This window comes from Miscanthus floridulus, chromosome 2 (genome assembly GCF_019320115.1).
Source record: "Miscanthus floridulus cultivar M001 chromosome 2, ASM1932011v1, whole genome shotgun sequence".
Lineage (NCBI taxonomy): Eukaryota > Viridiplantae > Streptophyta > Magnoliopsida > Poales > Poaceae > Miscanthus > Miscanthus floridulus.
In genome coordinates, this window is record NC_089581.1 from 38077123 (window position 1) to 38100833 (window position 23711).

The 23711-nt window shown below is 45.9% G+C and overlaps 1 protein-coding gene, 1 non-coding gene and 1 pseudogene across 2 annotated transcripts; all 3 read right to left on the minus strand.

The window, feature by feature from the left end:
* Positions 1–5284: 5284 nt before the first annotated feature.
* LOC136536368 (plant cysteine oxidase 2-like) lies at positions 5285–12042 on the minus strand (annotated as a pseudogene).
* On the minus strand, positions 10956–11092 carry LOC136541061 (small nucleolar RNA Z247). The gene has a single exon (XR_010780166.1). It is a non-coding gene; the product is annotated as a small nucleolar RNA Z247 (small nucleolar RNA).
* An 8190-nt stretch (positions 12043–20232) lies between the features above and the next one.
* On the minus strand, positions 20233–23488 carry LOC136538502 (membrin-11-like). Its single transcript, XM_066530461.1, has 4 exons — positions 23116–23488; positions 20836–20956; positions 20595–20744; positions 20233–20452 (listed from the first exon to the last, which is right to left on the minus strand). The coding sequence occupies exons 1-4, from the start codon at positions 23397–23399 to the stop codon at positions 20291–20293; spliced, it is 717 nt and encodes a 238-aa protein (XP_066386558.1). The 5' UTR covers positions 23400–23488; the 3' UTR covers positions 20233–20290.
* Between the last annotated feature and the right edge of the window lie 223 nt (positions 23489–23711).

Genomic DNA, 23711 nt, shown 5'->3' on the forward strand with positions numbered 1-23711 from the left:
ATTTTTACTTCAAGTAATTTTAGCCGGCCATCTACTAGTAGCATTCAGTAGTTGTCGTTCATGTGCAGGCAATCTGCAGGCTTTCAACAGTCATGTCAAAAGCACAGTGCCATGCACCACAGTATGTGCAGGCATCAGGCGTTGAGGACCAGGAACAACAGCAGCACTACTTGCTGGTCATGTCAAAAGCATAGGCACTTGCCGGCACAGTAGCATATACATTCTGGCAAGAACAAAGTTTCATTGAATATAAATAATACAAATTAAAAAGCACTTGACCATTTATGACGAAGCAAAGGTTCACCGAATCATAAAATAATGCAAAGGTTCACTGAATCCAAAACAAATTTGCTATAGAAATAAAATGACATGAACTAATTCTAATTCGCAAGACGACGAGCAACGATCTGCTGGCGCATCGTCGTGTAGTACTGCTGCTGCAGCGGGTCGAGGTTGGTAATGTCGATTGACATTATTTTGTCTTCCTTTTCGATGAGGTCTGATTCCACCTTTTTTCATCTAATGGCAGGCGCTTTTTCTCTAGCTCAAGTGAAGCCATGAACCTCTCCTCTTTCTTCTTCTCCTTCTCCATCTCAAAAGCCTCCTTTTTAGCCCACATCTTGTCCAAAGCCTCCATGCAAGCTTCACCACCTCCTCGCCTTAGAACTTCCTTTGCCTTCTTCGAACCCATTGGCATCTTTCGTGCTTCGGATTCTGGTGGTGGAATCTCAGTGACATCTTCATTGTTATTGACTTGTACATTCGCAGGCGTGGAATCCGCATTAATCTTCTATTTCTTCTTATTCTTATTGGCTTGCTGCTCTGCCATTCTCTTCCTCTCGGCCTTCCACTTGTCTTCACCCTTCAACTTGTTCCAACAGTGCATTAGAGTGAATGTCTTGTTCCCCCTGTCTAATCCCTTGAACATCTCGACCGCGTTAGAAACCTGCACATGTTATCAATCATCAATGTGTATATCTCCACAAATAAATCAAATTGAAAAACAAAACAAATGAACAAATGAAACAAATAACAAATTAAACCTTGTCTTGAATGGTTTCACCACTTTGATTCCTACGCTCAATTGCTTCGTAGCATGCATAAAACTTGTTCACTTAGTCCAAAATAGTCATCCACCTATGCATAATGGAACTCTCCGTTTTGAACGCTTCAGTTGTCTTGTGTTTCTCATAGAAAGCATGAATTCTACCCCAAAAGGAGCCACGAGGTTGATTAGCCCCGCGCACGCGATCTTTGCTCATGTTCAACCAAGCTGCCACAACAACTAAATCCTCCTTCGGATCAAAGTTTTTTGTCCTCTTCGAATAAGGTCTTGTACTGCGAGGGCGTGGAGCACCTCCACTTGGCTGCACCGGCACATCAACTGCTTGAACTTCAGTACACATCTCATCAATTTTCTGGATGTCCTGTGTCATGGGAAAAGTGTAGTCTTCCAAACTAGGAACATCATCCTCTCCGGTGACCATGTTTGTCCAATATCGACCATCGAATGTTGGGTCCATCCTACAATAATTCAACGCTTAATCCATGTACATGAAAAATATTTGTACTGGATCAGAGATCAGGAAATGAAAAAATAGCAGTTTCATCAAAAGCACTGGTATTTACCGGCCATCTGTAGCACAATCATGTCAACCAATCATTCAGCCATTCAGCAGCACAGGTATCAAAACCAGTCGGCCATCGGTACGAGGAAAAAATTTAGTACAACACAGTGCCATGCAGCCTCCTCTCTCCCGTCAGCAGGTACAGTAGCATACACGCCGGCACAGTAGCATATACATTCAGGCAAGAATAGCCGTTTCATCAAAAAAAATAGCAGTTCCATAAAAAAATAGCAGGCAGCTGCTAGCCATGGCAGGATGAGGCAGCAGGCAGCCACGGCTAGACGGACGCAGCCAGGGCACCCGCGAACCCGGTTGTCTGCCGCTCCGATCGGACGGATCGCGGGCACAGGCCAGAGGGAAAAGCCCCAGTCTGGAGCACTCGACTCTGATCGGATCGCTGGGTGCTGCTCTCCGCGAAGGCCAGGCCATCTATGCCTCCGCCGGCCTCCATGACAAGACCCAGGTGGCCAATCCCGGCGGCGGCAGCATGGATAACCCTACGAACGGCAAAACACTTGAATGGAGAAGTAGATCGATGGAGTTTACCTCTTGGTCGGCGGCGGCGAAGATCCTCTGCCCTCGACGAACGTAGCAGTAGATCGATGGAGCCTGTGCTATGGCGCCAAGGAGACGGTGCGGGAATTTATCGCGGAAAGCACGAGAAGGAGCGGGGACGAGGATATGCGTGCGACGGAGCAGCGCGTATTTTTACGCGTGGTCACGGTGATTTTGCGAAGTGCAGAAAGATGGGGAAAAGATCGGGGGAACTCTTGGAGACTAGTTTTTCTCTTTTTTTTTTTCCTAAATTCCAAAAATAGGGAAAGGATATGGAGATGCTCTTATTAAGTATCTAGCATACCAAATTGGCAGATCAATCAAGTATACGATAGGACTAGCAAGCAGCCGCGAAGTAAATTAAGCAGATAGGAGCAGCCGGCCGCACGCGGGATTGCCAATTCCGGAAACCGGCTGGAGGATCGCCCACTGCTCACCAGACCGGACAAGAAAACCACCCCCACCACCACCCCTAGTACTGGACTAGAAGTAGCACTACTATTGTATTGTATTGTACTGGTACGGAGCATAGGAAGACCACTATGTACTCCATATATATAATTCCACGTAGTGTGTGTTTCTTCGATCGGGCCATGAATCCAGTCGACTTGCCGACTTGGTACATGTATCATTCATTCTGATGAGCGGTGGCCGGGCCGATAGCGAAATGTGTATTTGTCGTTGCTTCCTTTTTCTAAGCAAAAGCTCATGTCCTGCCCAAGTTGTAAGCTATATATACTGCATGCCGAATGCCACGCTAGATAGCTACGTATATACTACTATTATTACTCTGCCTGCCAAATCCAGTCGGGTTTCTCATGGTGAACGTACGATATATATATATATATATATATATATATATATATATATATATATATATATATATATATATATATATATATATATATATATATATATATGCACGATAAATACTCGGGCGTTGCATCGGAGCTATATTTTTTTTTATCTACGTCTATAGGATTTTTTTTATCTACGTCTATAGGGAAAGATTCGATCATGGTACGCACCAGCAATTAGTCATCACGCCAGAAATCTTGTAGGGCAAAGAGAGCAAGTGTTGTTTTAGCAGGGCGCGCGCACTCTTGATTTCGCTCTGCCTGTACCTGGAGCAATCGAAGCCCACCATGTACACTCCCAGCTCCTCCGCAACACTTGAAATAATCCAAGATTCAATCCGTAAGAATCTCTAGACCAAAATGTTCTTTTTTTTTTCTAAATCTGATGATGTGCTAGAAGGAATGTGCAGCCAATTTTCGCAATCGCACCGGCGATGTGTCCATGAACCGGAGAAAAAGACCAACAGCAGATCCAGAAAAGCTCGGAGCTTTTACAATGGAGTTTTCCCATTCCCACGCGATTGTGTTACTATGAAAACGACAGGGCCGAGTCCGCGGCCACCAAGTCCACACATCTGAAGGGCAGCTAGCGCTGCTGTAGAGGCTGGCGAGGAAGGGACACTGACCGGTGCCGGGTGAACGGTGTCGAGCCGGGAGCCGGTGAAGCCGTGGGAGAAGACGATCTTGAACCTCGTGTTCTCCTTGTTGACCCCATACTCAGTGTACACCAGGTGGCGCTTGTCCCTGAGCCGCACCCTCGGAGAATTCCTTAGAGCACTCCCACTGCATAGTTTCTATATGTGGTTTCTACGGTTGAGATGATGCAATTTAGATACCACTATCCCAATGCATAGTTTCTTACAGTAGTTTTCATTGAGCGTAAAATTTAATTAGCACTTGCGTGCTCTAAAACCAAAAAAGACCAGCTGTGGCAAAGTAACCGTTTGACACATATACTGCTACATCCTGGCGAATCCGCAACAACCCAATACAGTTTTGCAATCAAACATTCAAACAAAATCAGAAAGGAAAAAGTCTACTTAACCCCCCACTTTTCATACTTGGTCTACTTCACCCCCTGAACTTTCTAAGAGAGAAGGAGCGTGCAACACAGGATGCAGTCCACGGCTCCGTGAGTGCTCCGCGTGCTGCGCTCAGCCGCTCGGCCGTTCGGCGTGCGGTGGGTGTCAGCAGCCGGTCCAGCGAGAAGTGCGTGCCCAGATGGTGGCGGTGGCGGAGGAGGAGAGGCCCTCGTGCGACCTCCTGCGCGCCGCGCTGGAGTGGCCCGCCGGCCGGCTTGCGGACGAGGTTGAGGAGTCGGCACCGGGCTCAGTCGGGAGAAGACGTGCGGGGGAATAGATGGAAACGATGGTGCGGCATCGCCACCGGGAAGGACGACGGTGGGTGCACAGGATCCAGTGGGAATAGATGGAAACGATGGTGCTATCTTCAACGCGGACTCGGAGACTCGTATCGGTAGGGATTGGGCGCGCGGAATTGACAGAGGCGATGGGGACTCCGTGATGAAACCGGGCGGGCGATCAGCGAGGGCGCGCGCACAACGCCCGTAGGACGAAACCCGTCGATATTTAAATCCAGTCAGGTTTCGTGGTGAACGTACGCAAAGCAGCAGTCGACATATATATAGCGTGGAATATATATGTCGACGCTCTTCACTTGTACAATTCAGAGTGGAAAACGGATACATCAGAGTTGGTTCCTTTAACTGTTCGGCCTTCGGAGGACTTCAGCGTTGCGAGCATGGTTCAATGTAATAGGGCATAGTCTTTATCCCTAGATTTGCTTATGCCTCGTCCATGCATGCATGTCTCATGTCTGCCACCGCCCACCGCTATCGACACAGACAGAATTATGCATGTCGATCAGCGACATTATTCCCTCAAATCCGGCCGCCACCACCTCTCGTGACCACATCTAAAGCTTTAGAAGAGGTATTTCAGTGCAGAGAGGACCGATAGAGACCGGCCACGGACTGCGCCATGAACCGGATCAACGATAAAAGGAAAACGAGTGCTGGTGGACACGCACTCTGAATTCTGAAACGTACACTCGTGTATCCATTAGCTCGTCCGCTGTCGGTCGACCCGGACATGACATTTGCACACGCCACACATCTTCCCTACAGCTAGCTGCACGGAGGGACATTTTGCAGTTTTGAACACGCTACACATGCATGCATGCATCTGTGCTGCATATATGTACATCACTAACTACTAGTATCTCTCATGGTCCCTGCTGCCAAGAGTCAACTGCAGGCCGCTTCTTCCACAGGATCGGAGGGCCCCTATACGGCACCTCGTACATCTGCAGCTCCTTGGGCTTGCGCGTCTCCAGCAGCCACCCCAGACGCGGCTTCTGCTCATCATCCGTGGCAGCAGGGACGACGTCGCCGTCCCCGGCGGCCTCATCTGCGCTCGAAAGATGCATACATATAAATAACCGAGGTTATAATATATGTACTATATATATGCATGTTAGCGAATCGGTTCAAATCTCTATAGTTCAGATTGATTATGATGTTTGTGATGATATCAGGTAGGAGCAGCAGCAGGAAGTAGTTGCATTATATTACTACCTGCATCGTCGTCGTGATGATGATGGCGGTATGGCAAGTCCTGGTAGTAGGTGCAGTCCCGGTCCCCGGAGAAGGGCGGGCCGAGGACGTCGAGGACCGCGCACACCGTGGCGGCGGCGAACCGGTGCATGTTCCCGCCGGACTCCGGGAACAGCACCAGGGCGTCGCACGGCGCGCTCAGGTCGGCGTCCACCACCCGCTTCGCCAGCCTCAGTACTACGGGCATATGCAGCCAGTAGCTAGGCAGTCAGTAACTCAGTATATATACAGCACAACCAACTGCTCAGGCCTGGTAGACAGAAGAAATTAAACTTACGGCGATCGCCGCCGCCGCCGACGGCGGCGGGAGGGCCGTCTTCTGCGTCGATCCAGTCGTACGACGTGACGTTCAGCGAGCCGAGGAGAAGCTTGCTGAACACCGTCATCCCGGGGTGGTCGTGCAGAGGGATCACCGCGCCTGGGGGCAGCAAGAAGATGACGATCTGCATGCAGATATCACAAGCATGATGGCCAAGAAATACTCTTGTTTATCAGTAGGCTCGTGAAGTTAACGCATGCATTTCAGTTCAGCTGGATGATCGTATCCCGTACCGAGAAGTTTTTGCATTTGTAAATGGTGGTTCGTGTGATGATAGGATTAGGATGTGTTCGAGGGAAGGAAGCCGCGGCGGCCTTGGTGACAGCTCTCAGGTGCACATCTTCTGCTCCCATCTTGTCTGCAAAGGAAAGGACATGCATGATGATTGGCAAACTGAACAAGGCAGACTCATATTGATTGTTGGTAATTTGGTATTCCTATATAGAAGCCCGATATGATCGAAATGCACAATACAGGCCGGGCCGAAGCCGAATTGAAGGCTGATGACGAGGGCGTCGATAAGATCGATGTTCCTTTCGAGTAAGAACAAGATTACTAGCCGTGTCGGCTGATAATAAGGTTTACACATCTCGCATGCACAGATCAGAGATTTCACACCTTTTAAGCTGCACAGCTTTTAGCTTGAAGTGCCAGAGACTGCTACTGATGGCAATTACAGCTTATACCGAGCATCATGCAATGCGATGGCTAATGATGAGGGCGGGGCGGCGTACGTACCGAGGATGTCTCTGATGAGGGCGACGTCGTCGTGCGCCGGCACGGTCCCGGGGCCTCCGAACGCGCGGCGGCACGCGGCAAGCAGCCTCTCTCGAGCGGCGATGGCGCGGTCGTCGCTGTGAAAATTGTTGGAAGGTGATGTCCTCTCAGGCTCATGGCTTCGTGTTAATATAGTCAGAAAGAGTCTCTAGCGTGACGGTACAAACTTATACAATAAGAAAAAGCTAACTACTTTGGTAACTCTAGATTACATCACAAGATTACATCAATCAAGATATACCTATCCTATCCAACCAAAGCCGTGATATTTGTCTTCACCCGCAATCTAAGCCTGAGCGCACAACCAATCTTCAGAAGATATCAATCAACCATCGATCAACCAGATATTACGGTCATGTGATCCTATTAGATATTCTTAACATCCTCCTCAATCACAACTTATCAGCGAGGTTGAGATTGTCTCTGAACATGATAATTTGCTTCTCTGGAAGAGGCTTAGTGAAGCCATCGGCGATCTGATCCGTAGTGCTGATGAATCTAATGTCCAGGCGCTTTGCTGCAACTTGTTCGCGTACAAAATGAAAATCGATCTCTATATGCTTGGTGCGTGCATGAAATACAGGGTTAGCCGATAGGTACTTTGTGCCAAGATTATCACACCATAAACATGCTGCCAAAGGGTGTGGAATACCTAACTCATCAAGTAATTTTTGTACCCACATTACCTCTGCAGTAGCGTGTTGGCCAAAGATTTGTATTCAACTTCTGTACTTGATCTTGAAACCATAGGCTGTTTTCTTGCGCACCATGACACTAGGTTGCAACCTAGGAATACAACAAAGCCGCCTGTAGATCGTCTGTCATCAGGGCAACCGGCCCAATCAACACCTGAAAAATCACTTACAAGCATAGAGTTAGATTTTCTAATTTTTAACCCTAGGCCGATTGTTCCTTGTACATATCTTAATATTCTCTTCACAACTTCCTAATGAACGATCGTCGGCGAGTGAAGGAATTGACAAACTTTGTTGACCGAAAAAGACAGATCTGGTCGTGTGAGGGTGAGATACTATAGAGCTCCAACAATACTCCTGTATCCGGTTGAGTCCTCCACTCCTAACCGAGTGCCACTAGTGATTGAAAGCTTTTCGATAGTATTAAGGGGTGTTTTGACGGGTTTACACAGCTACATATTAACTCTCTTGAGGATATCAGAAGCATACCGTTTCTGTGTCAAAAGCAATTCACCTTTCTTTCTTTGAACCTGTATGCCAAGAAAATATTGAAGGTTCTCGAGATCTTTGATTGCAAAGTCCTTCTCTAAATCTCGGAGAAGAGCATCCACTGCTTCCTGTGATGAACTGGCCACAATTATATCATCAATATATACAAGCATAAAGATGGCATGATTTCCTTTTCGATAAAAGAATAATGATGTGTCAGCTTTGGAGGGAACAAAGCCTAGACTCTAAAGTTTACCACACATCCTAGAATATCAGGCCTGTGGTGCTTGTTTTAAATCATACAGGGATCTGTCAAGTTTGCATAAATGATGTGGTTTGGTCTTATCTTCATAACCCGGCGGCTGTTTCATGTATACCTCTTCTTCAAAGAAACCATGCAAGAAAGCGTTCTGAACATCGAGTTGTCTCAAACACCAATCCTTAGACATAGCTAGAGAGAGCACAAGACGAATTGTGGCTGCTTTCACAACAAGACTAAAAGTATCCTCATAATCAATGCCATATCGTTGTTTGAACCCCTTTGCTACTAGGCATGCCTTATATCTGTCAATTTTCTCATCTGATATTCTTTTGATTTTATAGACCCACTTGCAATCTATCACATTTTTACCTTTTTGAGGTGGAACTAGATGCCAAGTTTTATTCCTGATCAATGCATCAAATTCAACATCCATAGCACGCTTCTAATTATTATCGACTAAGGCATGTTGCAAATCAATATGACCTTCAATGGTGGCTGCTAACTGACCATATCGAATAGTTCCATCAGTGTAAATTTTTGGTTTGCATATACCTTGTTGTAGACGCGTGGTGGGTCGCTAGAGAGCCGGTGTTGCAGGCGACGTAGAAGATCCGGTGGGTTGATCTGTGGCTGACGCAGAAGATCCGGCGAACGAAGATCCGGTGGGTTGATCTGTGGTTGGCGCAGAAGATTTGGCAAGCGGCAAACCCAAGGGAGATTCTCCACCATCGGTCGAAATATCATGCCCCCCCCCCCGTCCGTGGAGCCAGGCGAGGCGAGTTCGAGACAGGTGGCGCACGCGGAGAGGATGCCGGTGGAGCTGACGCGTTCGTCACGAGCGCAGGAGTTGACGTCGCCGGATCCAAGACCGATCCTGTTGGCTCCGTAGTGGAAGGTGCAGGTGAATCAGCCTGGGGATCGCCGCCTGTTCCTGCCAAAATGGGAAATTGCTCAGGGAGCATGAAATGATGCCCGTTTCTAGCCAGATTTAGTTTGTTTGACGTCAAATTTTTTTCATGTGCTGCACGCTTAGACATAGGGTTAGTATGCAGGGAATCATTATCAAAATGATCTGAAGAATTGTCGTCCCCAAAATCATGTGAAGGATTTATCAAAGTTAGAGGAAGGAGGAGAATTTCATATCGTAATCGAGCACCAGCGTTTGGGTGGAGTTCGGCGAAGGGGAAGACATGTTCATCGAAGACCACATCTCGGGAAATATAGACACGCCCTTCATTGACATCCAGACACTTGAACCCCTTGTGTATGTTACTGTATCCTAGGAAGACACAGCGTTTGGAGCGGAATTGCAACTTGCGAGCGTTATAAGGCCGTAGATTCGGCCAGCATGCGCAGCCAAAAGTATGAAGAGAGGAGTAGTCTGGTGTTTGATGAAACATGCGTTCAAGAGGAGTTTGGTTATTGATAATTTTACTAGGGAGGCGATTAATAAGATAGGCGACAGTGATGAAAGCTTCATCCCAAAATTTTAAGGGCATAGAAGCATGGGCTAAAAACGAGAGACCTACTTCAACAATATGGCGATGTTTACGTTCAGCGGAGCCATTTTATTGATGTGCATAAGGGCATGAGACATGATGCGAGATGCCAATGCGCTAAAAGAAGGCATTCAACTTTTGATATTCCCCTCCACAGTCAGTTTGCATAGCGAGATTTTTTCTATCAAATTGGCGTTCAACCATAGCTTGGAATTCTTAAAATTTTTGAAAAACTTCATATTTATGACGAAGCAAATAAATCCATGTAAACTTATTGAAATCATCAACGAAGCTAATGTAATAACTGTTTTGCCAACAGAAGTGGGCGCAGGACCCCATACATCAGAAAACACAAGTTCTAAGGGACTCAATGAGATACTGGTGGATCTAGGATAGGGTAGCTGATGACTTTTGCCCTTTTGGCAAGCATCGCAAATAGTTTCTTTATTCAAATCGGCAATAAAGGGAATACTATTTTTGCTAAGGACTTGCTGAACGACTTGCAAAAGAAGGGTGGTCGAGACGACTATGCCACCTGGACAAAGGAGACTTGGCAGCACCAAACGCCCCTTTATTCGATAACGGCCTAGACTTCAATAGGTAGAGACCGCCTTCACATTCTCCTCTAAGGATGGTTTTTTCGTCGCTTGGTCCTTAATCAAAAAATAGTTGGGATGATATTCAATAAAAGCATGGTTATCGGATGTAAGACGATGAACATATACAAGGCTTTTGTTAGCTTCAGGAACATAAAGAACATTGTTTAGGATGAGATTTTGATTTGGGGTATGAACAAAACTTTGACCAATTTGATTGATTCTCATACCTGCGCCATTAGCAGCATGAACCTTGTCGTTTCCATGGTACTTGTCCCTCACGGTGAGCTTCTCCAGCTCTCCCGTGATGTGGTCGGTAGCACCAGTGTCGCTGTACCAGTTGGTGTCAATCCCATATGACGCAGAGGAGGTAGATCGGGATTGCTCTGGTGGGCCAGTGAAGGAAGCGTCAAACCGCTTGAAGCAGCGGAGTCCGGTGTGGCCCTCCTTGCCGCAGAGCTGGCAGATGGGTTTATCGCCGTTGTAGTTCTGCCAGGGGCGCCCGCTATTGTTGTTGTTGCCACGATTGCGGCCGCGGCCGCGTCCTCGGCCACCACCGCCGCGGTTCAAACCGCCACGGCCTCCATGTGTAGCCGTGTTAGCAGATGAATCGGATCCACCATGCAGGAGATCCATCCGTTGTTCCCAGCTCACTAGCTAGGTGTAGAGCTCGCCCAAAGATAGCGGCTCCGTGCGCACCGCGACAACCGAGACAATCGGATTAAAATCCATGTCAAGTCCGGCTAGTACATAGGAGATGATCTCTTCATCTTCAAGACGTTTGCCGGCGGCCGCCATGTCGTCAGCAAGAGATTTTATCTTGTTGAAGTAGTTGGCGATTGTAGACGAGCCCTTCTGCACTGTGGCCAACGCCATGCGTGTGTTGATGATACGGCCCCGAGACTGGGAAGCCATCATCTCTGAGATCACTTTCTAGATCTCGGCCGATGTGGCGTAATTAAAGACTTGCACCTGGTCCCCTTGGAGATATTGGAGAGCAGATAGTTAACGAACTGCTGGTCCTTCGCAACCCAAGTTTCATACTCAGAGTTGGGGATGAGCTCAGTCGGCTTGTCGGCCGCCTTGGGGATCTGCTTCGCCGGCACCACAATGTCGGGCTCGAGATAGTGCGCTATCTGCGCACCGCGAAGAGCAGACATCACCTGGGCTCTCCACAGGGGAAAATTCCCTTTGCCCAGCTTCTCGGTGACGGGACAACCGATCAGAGAGAACGATTGTTAAACCGCGGAAGAGGAAGCTATCGAGAATATTGTGGACTAATCTAGCTCTGATTACCATGTGAAAATGGTTAGAACGTGATGCCCTCTCAAGCTCACGGCTTCGTGTTAATATAGCCAGAAAGAGCCATTGACGTGACGGTACAACTTGTACAACAGGAAGAACCTAACTACTTTGGTAACTCTAGATTACATCACAAGATTACATCAATCAAAAGATATCTATCATATCTAACCGAAGCCGTGATACTTGCATTCACCCGTAATCCAAACCTGAGCGCACAACCAATCTTCAGAAGATATCAATCAACCATCAATCAACCAGATATTGCGGTCATGTAATCCTATTAGATATTCTTAACAGTCGCGTCCACCTGCACGCGCCGCCACACGCTCACGCCGCCGCTCCGGCGCCTGCCAAGTGCATCCCTCCGCTGCCTCTTAGACCGCGGCCGGCGGGGCGCCGCCGTTCCCTTCCACCGTCGTCTTCATCAACACGTTCGTACGTACAAGCCCCCAACAGTGAACAGCTTGCAGCAGCGGCAGCAAGAACCGGTCAAGATCAAGATCTGCCTTTCCAGCAAATTAAATCCGGTGTTGCGGTGGGGTTTAAATTGACGGCCGAGAGCTCCCTTTCCGTTGTCCGCAGATCCCTCGCGCCGACGAAAGCATTCAAGAACCGCGGCGCGGCCGGGAATGATCAGGAGCATGCGTGGGGTGGGGAGCAGAGCCAGCACGTTAGTATAAAGGCAGCTAGTTCGGACTCGGGCAATCCCAGCGGGTGCCTGGGTGGGTGGTGTGGTGAAAAACCGCGGGCGATGGATATGCAGCCTGTTCGCCTGGTCGTAAATGTTTGTAAATTTTCAGTCAGAACAGTATTTTTTTCTCACACCAAACCAGTCAGCAATAATAATCCACAATCATATACGATCGTTTCGGCCTCAGCCGAACAGGCTGACGATGGGGGCGGGGCGGTGCTCGCCAGGAGGTCCACGACGACGCGGTGCGGTGATACCACCGGTGGATTTTCGAGGAACCGTGGACGTGGCCTCGGGTTCCAGGTTCCAGGACGGGCGACTGGACGACGGACGGAAGCTTTGGTTGGTTGTGCTGCGCTCTGCTCGCCCGGGCGGCCGCCTCGTTTTCGCGGGGAAACCGCTCAAGCGGCTTGGCGGACCCGATGAGTGGATCGACGGTCAGGATGCGCTCAGCTGGTGCGATGTGGAGACTGTAGTGAGGGACCGACGAGCGGCGGAAGCAATGACTCGGTTGTCTGTCGTCTTGCCATGTGAACGCTACCGACCAACTTTGTTTTTTTTTACACAGCGGTAGGAGCTCTGTCCATTAAATAAAATAATAAAATTATTTTAGTTTACAAAGAAAATTAGGTCTAAAAACTTTAGAGTCGCATAATTTATTAAAGGGAAAACTAATAAAAAATTTAAACACGACAACACAGACGATTAACTCTAAGCAACCCATCACTTACACACAAGATGACACACAACCAACGAAGTTCACTGCATATCACCGGTGTCGAGCTTATCACAAGTTCAAGTGATAAACAATTCCGACTTCCTATGTCAAATATCAGCCAAAGCCTCTAACACGCTGCTAATCACTTGCAACAAGCCACGACCTCTAGAGAAGGAAAACACAATATGTCATCGCTGTCGAACTTTGTTGCACTACGCAACCAAAGCAGAACCATTCTAGGAGAACCAAAGATGTGCCGCAAGCCCACAACAAAGTAGCGAACTAGAGAGAGCCTGGCCAAAACTCAATCAAGTCTTAGTTACGAGCATTAACGTCCCACGCGGACCAACAACCATCAATGCAGTGCAGGATCTTCTAGGTGACACCAGAAAGGACACGATGTTGAGCGTCGTCGTCGCATGTCTAAGAACCTAGATGGAGTTTCCTCAGAAGAACCCGACAGGACTAGGAGAGGTGCCTCGACGATACCAAAAAAAAAAAAAAAAGGAATGGCAACCAATATACGTCCTATTCAATTGTCTTACAAGTCATATTTTTTTAGTCAATGAACGGTATTTTTTTCTCGTAACAAATCAGTCAACAACACATTTAGTCATGGCTTATCAGCCAAGCGAACATGGCAATAATGTGTTGCCATCATCGGCTCTGGATAACTCTACAAGTGGCTCCATCAATACAGTTGTTGTTTGTTTTGCAAATGATTATGGAGAAAATGTACTCAAAGTTGTATTTAAAAAAATGTGACGGCAATAAATATTTCACTTACATGTGTACTCCCTCTGTCCCAAAATAGATGTCATTCTCCCTTCTCGATAAGTCAATTTTTTAAAACTTTGACCTATTATATATAAAAGAATATTAATATTTATAATGCATAATTAGTATCATTAGATAGATTGTTGAATATATTTTCATAATAAACTTATTTGAAGATATAAATATTGCACATATTTTCTACAAACCTAGTTAAAGTTGAGAAAGTTTGATATGCACGCATCCCATGACATCATCTATTCTGGGACAAATGGAGTATTGTAACATGGGGGATGCTAAGACCATTCTTAGTAGAGTGTTTTATAGCATTGTTTACAAGAATACCATATAAGATAGAATGTAACAAAATATGGATAAAAGCAACTACTCTCAATGCATGGTTTTATTATGTAGTTTCATAGATATATATTTTTTCATGAGTCATCTAGAGTTCAAAACTGAGCCAAGAGAGTTTCATCTACACGAAACCCAATTCTTCTCTCTTTTTTAAAATGTTATCATATCATCATAAATGCTTATGTGGCAACCTACTATTAAATATTAATGAAAGTCGGAACTCCAATAGCCTAATTCCCTTACTTTTTTCTCGGACAATGCTCAACGAACCTCATTTCTATTACAGTCATAACAAGTCCATTTCTTACTAACTACTATTGTTGAGTCCAATTCAGGCTATATATCAAACTCGAAAACCAAATATACATGACCATCCAACTAACAAATCCAGTACCTTGCTTTTTAAAATGGAATTATCTAGTTATTTATTCTTATTATTTCTTCTTGTTTGTAGTTTTTTATTGCTAGTAGTCTTAATCATTATTTAATTGAATTATGATTTTAAGCTTTTACTTTATTTTTAATTCCATTACATTTGAGATTCTGTTTTGTATGAAACCTATTACCCAATCAATCCATCAAAGTAAAGTGCTAACCATATAATAACTACTCTCTTTGTCCTAAAATATTTGACGTGTTTGATTTAGACACGGAAATTGCAACACCCTCGGTGTTACACCCTAAATCATCTACTAAAACATGTCATGGGCATCATGTTTATGTGTTAATGCATGTGATAGAATGTGTAGATAAATTTCTTATAACTTCAAATGACTAATAAAAATGTTAAACGAAAGTTGATTCAATAGTTCATGTATATCAAGTAGGGTTTAAAACTAATTTTTATTAAGCGAAAATGCTATAGAACATGTGTGTGATACTTAAATAAAGTTTGAAGTACAAACTTTGTAGATGACAGTGAAATACTTGCTGTCGAAAAATAATATTACTAGCTAATATTTCTACTAGCCTAGAAATTGTAAATTGAAATCAAGTTCAGCTAAAAGACTTAGAAAATTTCCACGTCTGTCAACAGCTAGACATTGCTATGCTTAGCAAATTATTTTGAGAGATTGGGTTAAGGGATGGTGTAGTGTTATGGCTCGATTTGGTAGTCTCATATGCCACCTTGAGCATGGTGAAGAGGGTTTGGCTCCTGAAGTAACCGTTTAGTTGTTTTGGGCGCTTTAAAATTTGTGCACGACTCGGTCTCGGACTGGTTGGCCGTGTGGGCGCGGTCACCATGCTCGGGCCCTCGGCGTCGCCACGTTGGTCGCGCGTGTGCGCGCTGCCATGCGCGATCGGCCGTGGCTGCCTCTGGCCTGGCTGTGGATCGGCTGCCACTGGCCCACCGTGCAAAGCTGCTGTCGCCCGCCCCGCGCCACGACGAAGCCACTGCCGGTGCTATCACCTTGCTGTCGCGTCCGTGCACTGCTGCCTCGTCGCGCTGCCGACCCGCCTCGCACCGCGACGCTGCCGCTACCGTCGCATCGTCGTCGCGTCCGTGCCTGTCCGATGTACCCTCTGCGCCGCTGTCGGTCAGTGCGATGCCGCCTCTGCCACGCGCACGTGGCCAAGCTCGCCGTCGCTTGTCATTTAAGACACTACGGCCGCGCGGGCCATGTCGGTCGAGGATGCACGCGCTTGTCCATAGCGTCCGCGCGCGTGCCTCCACGTTCACGCCGATCGCATCCCTCCAAGGCGAGGACGAGCCGAGCCCACTTGTCGTGCCCTGTCTCCCTCTCTTTCTCTCTTTCTCCCTCTGCTGTCGCCATGAGCCGCGCCATTCAATTTACCCAGTGAACGATCACCTCCATTCAATTCAGTGTATCCACGGCTTCGCCATCACGTCCTCTGGTTACCTGACCCCGCTCAGCCTTGAACCGTGCCCGGCCGAGCTCCAATTTGGAGTTTTGCTCGCCGCCGTGCCAATAAGGCCGCGCCCGGCCGTGGACGAGGGCATTCCTCCTATCGTCCCTCCCGAACCAAGTCACTTCCACCACTAACTTCCCCCTTGCCTCCCTCTCCACCCTACGCGCCTTAGCCAACCCGCTACTACCTTCCCGTCGTCGCTGACGCGACCGTGCCGCCGTGGTGCGCCGTCGCACGGCTCGGCCGCACGTGGCTAGCCCTTCTCTGTCATCCTCTGCCCCAACCATCACCTCGGCTAGGTCCACAGTAGTATACGAATGCTCTCTCGCTAGCTAGTAAGGTTCTTAGGTGCTCTAGATCGCCGGGGCAGCTGCGCCGCCATAGCGGACGGTCGCACGTCGCTACAGCTCGCTCCAACGCGTCCCGCCACCCCTCACCGCTGCTTAGCGTAGCCGCTCAGGTCAGAGATGGTGGTCGACCCGTTAGGTGGGCCCACGTAGGTCCTAGGTGGCCGGCATAGGCGCTCAGTGCCACCGCTCCCTGCGGCGCCGTGCACTGAGTTGCCGGGGATGCGCGCGGGTGAATTAGGGAAAATCAGGGGGTTAAGTGAGAAGGTTTGAGAGAGGGGGAAATATTGTTAGTACTTAGTTGTAATTCGGGAGAAGTTCGAGGTCTCTTTTGCAAAGTCATCGACGCGCGCGGGATTTCCCCGCTGCGGGCCGACCTCGCGTGGGCCGCGCGGGAGAATCTGTTTTTCTTTTTTCATAAGGAATTAGAAATAGTTTTCTAATTTGATTTTTGAGCTGATCTTTGGTAAATCATATAAAACCATGTAGGTGTCCAAAAATTATAAAACAAATTTGGTTAGGTTCCTAAAATTGTGCTATATCTGTTAGTGTATTTAGTTCATATATATACATATTGATACTAGGAGCTATTAAATTATTTGAGAGTGCTCAATATTATTAAGTTAATTATTGTAGGAATTTTTGCGGTAAATTGGTGATAGCTTTAGCCCTAAAAATTTTATAGCAGCATCGTGGTATTATTATGTGCTTACTATAATTTTTGTAGCTTTAGAATAGACTAAACATTAGGGTAGTTAAATGCTCTTTGTTTCAATATACATTAAATCATTAGTAGAAACAAAGATATATCCTTCATTGTAAAGCTAGGTGTTTGTTAGTTGAATCCAACACCTTACTTGATGAAAATGATAGTTAGCTTAGAACCTTAGTCATTAGAGCTAGCTTAGTAGCTTAGTATACGTATTCTTATTTTAAGAGTTGTTGTTGTATAAAGGCTAAGTGTTGCATCATCATCGCATGCATGTAGAGAATGAGTTGGCGGAGATCATGACCACCGGCGATCACGAGTTCGAGGAGATCGTCGAGGAGTACGAGGAGCAGATTCTCGTGCAGAAGGAGGTCCCGAAGCCGCCACTAACTAACTCAGCTGACACCGCGCCTGCCCAAGGCAAGCACCGGTGCATAACCCTTATTTTTTATAATCACTGAATATATATATATATATATATATATATATATATATGTGATATGCATTTATGTTACAGGAATTTTATGAAAACCACATGCATAGATATAACTGTCCTATGAGTCCTACTAGTACAGGTTTGAGTAGCTGTTATGCTTAGGTTTTCAGTAGCATGAGTAACCTATCGTTACTCACAATAGGTGATTATTATAATTACCCTCATGATAAAAAGAGTGAAAGGAAAAATGGAGACAACGCAGGGATATAGTATGGATATTGGTGGGTGTAACAGGTTGTGTCCCGCGGCCAACGGGGCTTAGCTTGGTTACACTGTTTTTCCTGTTCGTGTCGATTAAGGATCGTCCGTTGCTGTGGATGGTAGTCAGGTCACAGACTTATTATCCTAAGCACATACTTGCTTATGGGAGCGGGAATGCTTGTTACGCTCTTGTCGTGGGTCCAGTTCTTTCCAGACCGACGGATTGGAGGCGGGGAAAGGTGAAGGTCTAAGCACCATACTGAGACCGGGTCTCCAGTGTGGGGGTTTGGAGTCTAAGTTTGGACGGGGACCTGGACCCCTCGATAGGAGTGGAATGGGTTGGTCTTGTTTGTGCCTGGGGTACAAACAGGGCGTGTGTTTCGGGATACCCAGCTAGGATACAATGGTTCGTGAATCGCCGTTTCCGTGAGACGGTACAACTTGACTATGGTCTAGCATCGTAGTAAGAACTGGAGGATGAAAGATGGTAAAATGGTTCTGATTGCTTAACCCTTGTTTGAAAGTAGAACAGGTGCTTGCCTAGAATGGTTAGCTAACGAAGTAATCATTACTGCTAATAAAACTTGACTGTAAGGATTAACTATTAGTAATGCTTTTCATAAACAAAAAGAAAACAACAAACCCATATTGCCTATCATATTCCTTGGAGTCGGAAAACTATTTCCACTAGTCGTGTAAGTCTTGCGAGTACATTGTGTACTCAGGGTTTATTTTACCCCTGTTGCAGGTGCAGCTTGAGGAGTAGCTCTTGTGTGGAGGATTCTTCTGGTGGGCACAGACGGATCCTTGTATCGTTTTCGCTAGATGCTTATTTTTATTCCGTTGTTTAATTATCGCACTCTGAACTCTGGTATTGTAATAAATAATTTCTAAGAACTCTTGTTATATGAAATGGACTAAGCATTGTAAGCTCGTACTTATTATTGGATCCTGACGGTAAAACATGGATTGTTTCGAGTTCTTCCTTGGGGGCGGGCTCGACGGAACTGTCCGATGTAGCTAACTTTCAGGGTGCTTAGTGTCTAGTGGAAAACGAGCGCCTCCGAAAACGTGTTATTTCGGATGGTTGTGCCACAGAAATTAAGAATGAGTGAAAATGTGTGGTGCACAGAAAGTAAGAGTAGAGAGACAGAGAGGCATAGATGTATTGAAAAAAGAAACAAAAAAGTGTATTGAGAGAAGAGAATGGTGCATTGAAAAATGAGAATGACAACTATTTTTTGACAAAATTTGATTGTTACAGTTTTGGGATTGAGGGGGTACCTATGATCTCTATATGGAAGAACATGGCACAATGTAAGATTAGTGTCACCTTCAACATCTTCCATATACTGAGTTTGCTAGGCCCTGCATCCTGCCGATCAGAGCCTTGGACCGTAGTCATTGTCATTGGTCATTCAAGAAAGGTGGCAACCATCTCCTAGATGAGATCAACCGTTGTTTCTCAATGAATCCTCTTACAGTGATGTTCGTATACATAACTAAAACAATAAGGGCTTGGATTTCAACCATGAGTCAGCCCAGAAGAAAAAGTGGACTGGCCGCTTTTTTAACCTAATAACAAACCTCAACATGTCTCCCTTTTGGTGGTAAAAGACCAGGGGGTGTTTGGTTTCCAGAACTAAATTTTAGTCCCTGTCCCATCGGATGTTTGGACACATGCATGGAGTATTAAATATAGACTAAAAAATAACTAATTGTACAGATTACGACTAATTTACGAGGCGATTTTTTTAAGCCTAATTAGTTCATGATTTGACAATGTGGTGCTACAGTAAATATATGTTAATGAAGGATTAATTAGGCCTAATAAATTCGTCTCGTAAATTAGTCTCCATCTGTATAATTAGTTTTATAATTAACTCATATTTAGTCCTTCTAATTAGCATCCGAACATCCGATATGATATGGACTAAAATTTAGTCCGTGGAACCAAACACCCCAAAAAACTGTCGTCCCAAACGAGGAACATATGCTAGACATAAATATTTTCTCAGTTACATCTGAAACTTCAGGTCTCACAGGTTTGCGGTATTTTTGTGTTATTCAACTGCAGGCTTGGTAGGGTTATGCTATTGAGATGCTATTTCATTCCTGTAGTTGAGCACGTTCCCATTCGTGTGCTACGAATATAATATTTCGTACAGAAATAATACAGCGCCATTTCTCTTCTGTATCCGGCAAAAGCTTGTGTACTTACATGAAAGTCGTAGCAATAGACTACACAGCGGCAAGCATACAAAGGAATTTGAATATTTAACCCACTTGGGGGCCGGCATTGGTTTTGTAAAGATGCCGTGAAGAATCTGCTTTTACATATGAGGCCATCAACTATGCTAGCGATTTAGCGAAGGACCGGCGAGGCAAACCTGAACTGGTCCACGACCAGCGAAAAATCTGCACCCTGTGAATCTGCCCCGTTTCCCACATTTGCACATTGTACATATCATATCTCGTATAGAAATATGTAACAAACACAGCCCGGCACTAATGCGTTAACCGCCAAAATGCAATCATCACCACTATGGTGATGATCATACCAGCATACGCGATCCACTTGTCCACACGGTGCCGCCTCTCGATAAGCTTCAAAACAGAGTTTGATAGACCAACAGTGTTCAGGACATCCAAAGCTTTCCTTTGAGCACTCTGCAATGCAGTGAAGATGGCTATTAGCAGGCACAAGTTATTAGACCATTATGAGCCATTAGGATTGATCATATTCAGTAATCCTCTGTCCACAGTTCAACTTCAAACTGATGCTTTATCGTGAATGAACAATACGCGTTACCTTCAGTCGATCCCTCTGGTCAGCGTACTTGTGAAGGATAGCCACTCCTGTCTCATAAGCTTCTTCAAGCATTCGTGAGGAGTTACGAGCTGATTGCTTTGCTTGGGCTTCGTCGTCAAATATTCGGAGAACATGTGAAGATTCACCATTCTGCGTCAACAAATTTTCAGTTCTTTAACTAAACAATGAAATCATATCGGGGAAAGAAAAAGACCATATTATTGCTCAAAGGAATTATTACAGCTCTCTCAAATAGCTCAGCCCTTTCTTTTGCTTCCAGAATTCGTTTTTTCTGACGCAAACAATGCTTATCAAGGGTTTCCTTCAATGAATCAACCTCTTCAGACAGCTGCTCCACTTTTCTGCAAAGACACAAAAAATAATGTGTCATAAACTCCTATTCCTAGCCCACACAAACTATGGACTTTCTACATTGAAGTGGAACTCACAGCCTAATGCATATACAAAAACATTTCTCTCATATACACCACGTGAAATGGATACCTCTAAAAAAAGATCACATGTCCACACAGCAAACAGCATGATGCGTGCCAGCAGCCAGCCTGCTGACGCTTGGGCTTTTTGGTTTTGAGGAAGTGCACAGGTTGCACTAGAGAGTGCCGAGATCATGTTCTCCCACAAGAATGTTAATGGGTTATGGAGAACTTTCATGACAATAACACTGTTTTTACTAATTTCAGGGCCAACGTTATGAACAATTTGGACGATCCAGGCAGCGTTGCAAAGCACGAGTCTTACAGACCTAAGCATGCCAGTTTCATATAAATCCTTGAAGTTACTAGTGCTATTTGAACTAAACGACAGAGAGACAGAAACTGCTATCTATATCTATGCCCGTGGAACCAGAAATTGTTAACCTAAAAGGTAAGAGTCAGGCTTCAAGAAACAGATACAAGAAAGAACAGATTCCTGTGATTCAATGTGTACAAGTCATACGCCAAATTATTTAAAGTACTACTTGCTCCATTCCAAATTGTAAGATGCTTTGGCTTTTCTAGATACATAGTTTTTGCTATGCACTTAGATATACACTATGTCTAGATACATAGTAAAAGCAATGTGTCTTAAAAAGCCAAAACGTCTTACAGTTTGGAATGGAGGGAGTACAAGATCTGGTAAAGGGACAATCACCCACATGCAATTCAAGGTCAATTGGCTCTATTTGCAATCAAGGGCTAAACGGTTAATTCAACATCTCCAGGGACTCAATGATGTATTTGTGCATGGTTACAGCATTTGATTGCACCCTGAAGGTGAATAAGTGAATACACAAAGATAAGAACTGCTAATCAATTAGAAATAATGAGTAGGGTATGAAGATCCTAAGTGCATGTTTGCATAGTTGCTTGTTCCAATTCTTGTGAGAACTCCTTCCATCTCAAAAAAAATTCTTGTGAGAATTGCTAACTTTACTAGTAAATCGAAGTGCATCAAAATATTTTCGCTTACTGATTAATCTGTGAAAGAATCAAACTAAGAACACATAATTTTCTATACGGCCATGCACGCCTGTACTGCAGAGTTAAATTGCTAGTCCTAGACTCCTAGTTAATTCTAAGTGAAGCTTCAGTTTGCACTATTCATACTAGCGTTAAATGCAAAATAGCTGACTTTATACCCTTAATTTCACACATATCTACTTCTTACTCAGTATTTAGAATGAGACCCAATAAAAGTTCTGCACGGAAACAAATAGCATGTTCATGGAATGTGGCTCTCTCTTGCTCTGGATCCGCGCTATAGTAACCGGAGGAGACACAAACCGTGGCCTTACTGGCTCCCCATTGTTTTGAGGAGAGAGGAAAACAGCTTCATGAACAGTGCAGCTACAACGGCACATCAGCCAGAGCCAGAGCCATGAAGACTCGTACCAAACGGGCCTAAATACTCACAAAGCAAGTCCACTTCAACTTTTTGGCTCATGAATAAAGAAGAATACGGCACTCGGAGGTTGAATGAGAGTACATGTACCTCATCAATACTACTAGTTAGTTCATATTGTCCACTGCCCAGCCCCTATTATCGACCACATGTGCGAAACCAAAATTGAGACTGATCATAATGGCAAAACTAACTAGTTAATGGTCAGTCAATGAAAGCAGTAAACTTGACATGCTAAAAATGTATTCAACATGTGAATTGTTTCATTGATGCTTATCCATGCATGCCAAAACCTTATAAGCTGCACGAAAGTCTAACAGCAGAAAACCGAGAAATACTCTACCAGTCACAGATTCACAGAAGCAAATTCCCAATGCTATAGTAAATTCAGTTCGGTTACTCCTTGGCTCCTTGACACAAAATTCACGTCCTACCAACTGAACTGGCAAATATCACCAAGTTCACGACAAAGCTGGCTAAGATAGTAAGATAAAGCTATGGTCTGCGGCGCAAGCGGTGCGAGATCTCTGACCTCTCATCTCATTACCAACTCAAGATCGGCATAATCAATTGTAACCGAGCAGCTAAAAGGAATCAGAGATCTAAGGAGGATCCTCACCTCTTCCAGAGGTCCCGCTGGCCCTTGGCGGGGATGGATCGCCATAGTCGGTCCATCTGTGCGCACAGCCCCTGGATCTGCGCCACCTCTCGCCGCACCTCCTCAGCGACCGCGGGGTCCCCCGCAGCGCCGCCCCCTACGAGCGGCGCCGAGGAGTAGGAGGACGAAGTGGGCGCCGAGGCGAGGCGCTCGACGCGGGCCACGCCGTCGCGCGCCGAGAGTAGCAGCCGCCGCGCGCTCTGGTACATCTCCGACAGCGTCGCACCGCCGCCTGAGTACTCCATCGCCGCGGCGCTCGGAGTCGTCGGGATCGAAGAGGAAGGAAAGGGGGTTTCCACCTTTTTTTTTTCTCGTTCCCCCCTCTATTGTTTTGTTTTTCACAAAATGAATTTCAATTTTGAAGGATGGGAAAGTAAAGTAGCGATCTTGAGGTGGGACCCCCAGCGGGACTGTGACGTGGACGGTAACATGTGGCAGGTTACTATTGGACAGCCGCTGGGATGGTGATTTTGGCACTGCCTGCCTTCCTCTCGAAGGCATGGGCTGGGCTCGGTTGCCATTAGGTGCGGGTAAAGAGGTGCTTCTTAAAAATTAAG

Bases quoted from the DNA above. Each gene is read 5' to 3' on its own strand.
- LOC136538502 (XM_066530461.1), bottom strand. From the start codon at position 23,399: ATGGAGTACTCAGGCGGCGGTGCGACGCTGTCGGAGATGTACCAGAGC. The intron at 20,957-23,115 runs GTGAGGATCCTC...GTGTCTTTGCAG, and splicing joins CAGCGGGACCTCTGGAAGAG to AAAAGTGGAGCAGCTGTCTG. The intron at 20,745-20,835 runs GTAATAATTCCT...TTGTTGACGCAG, and splicing joins CTGAGCTATTTGAGAGAGCT to AATGGTGAATCTTCACATGT.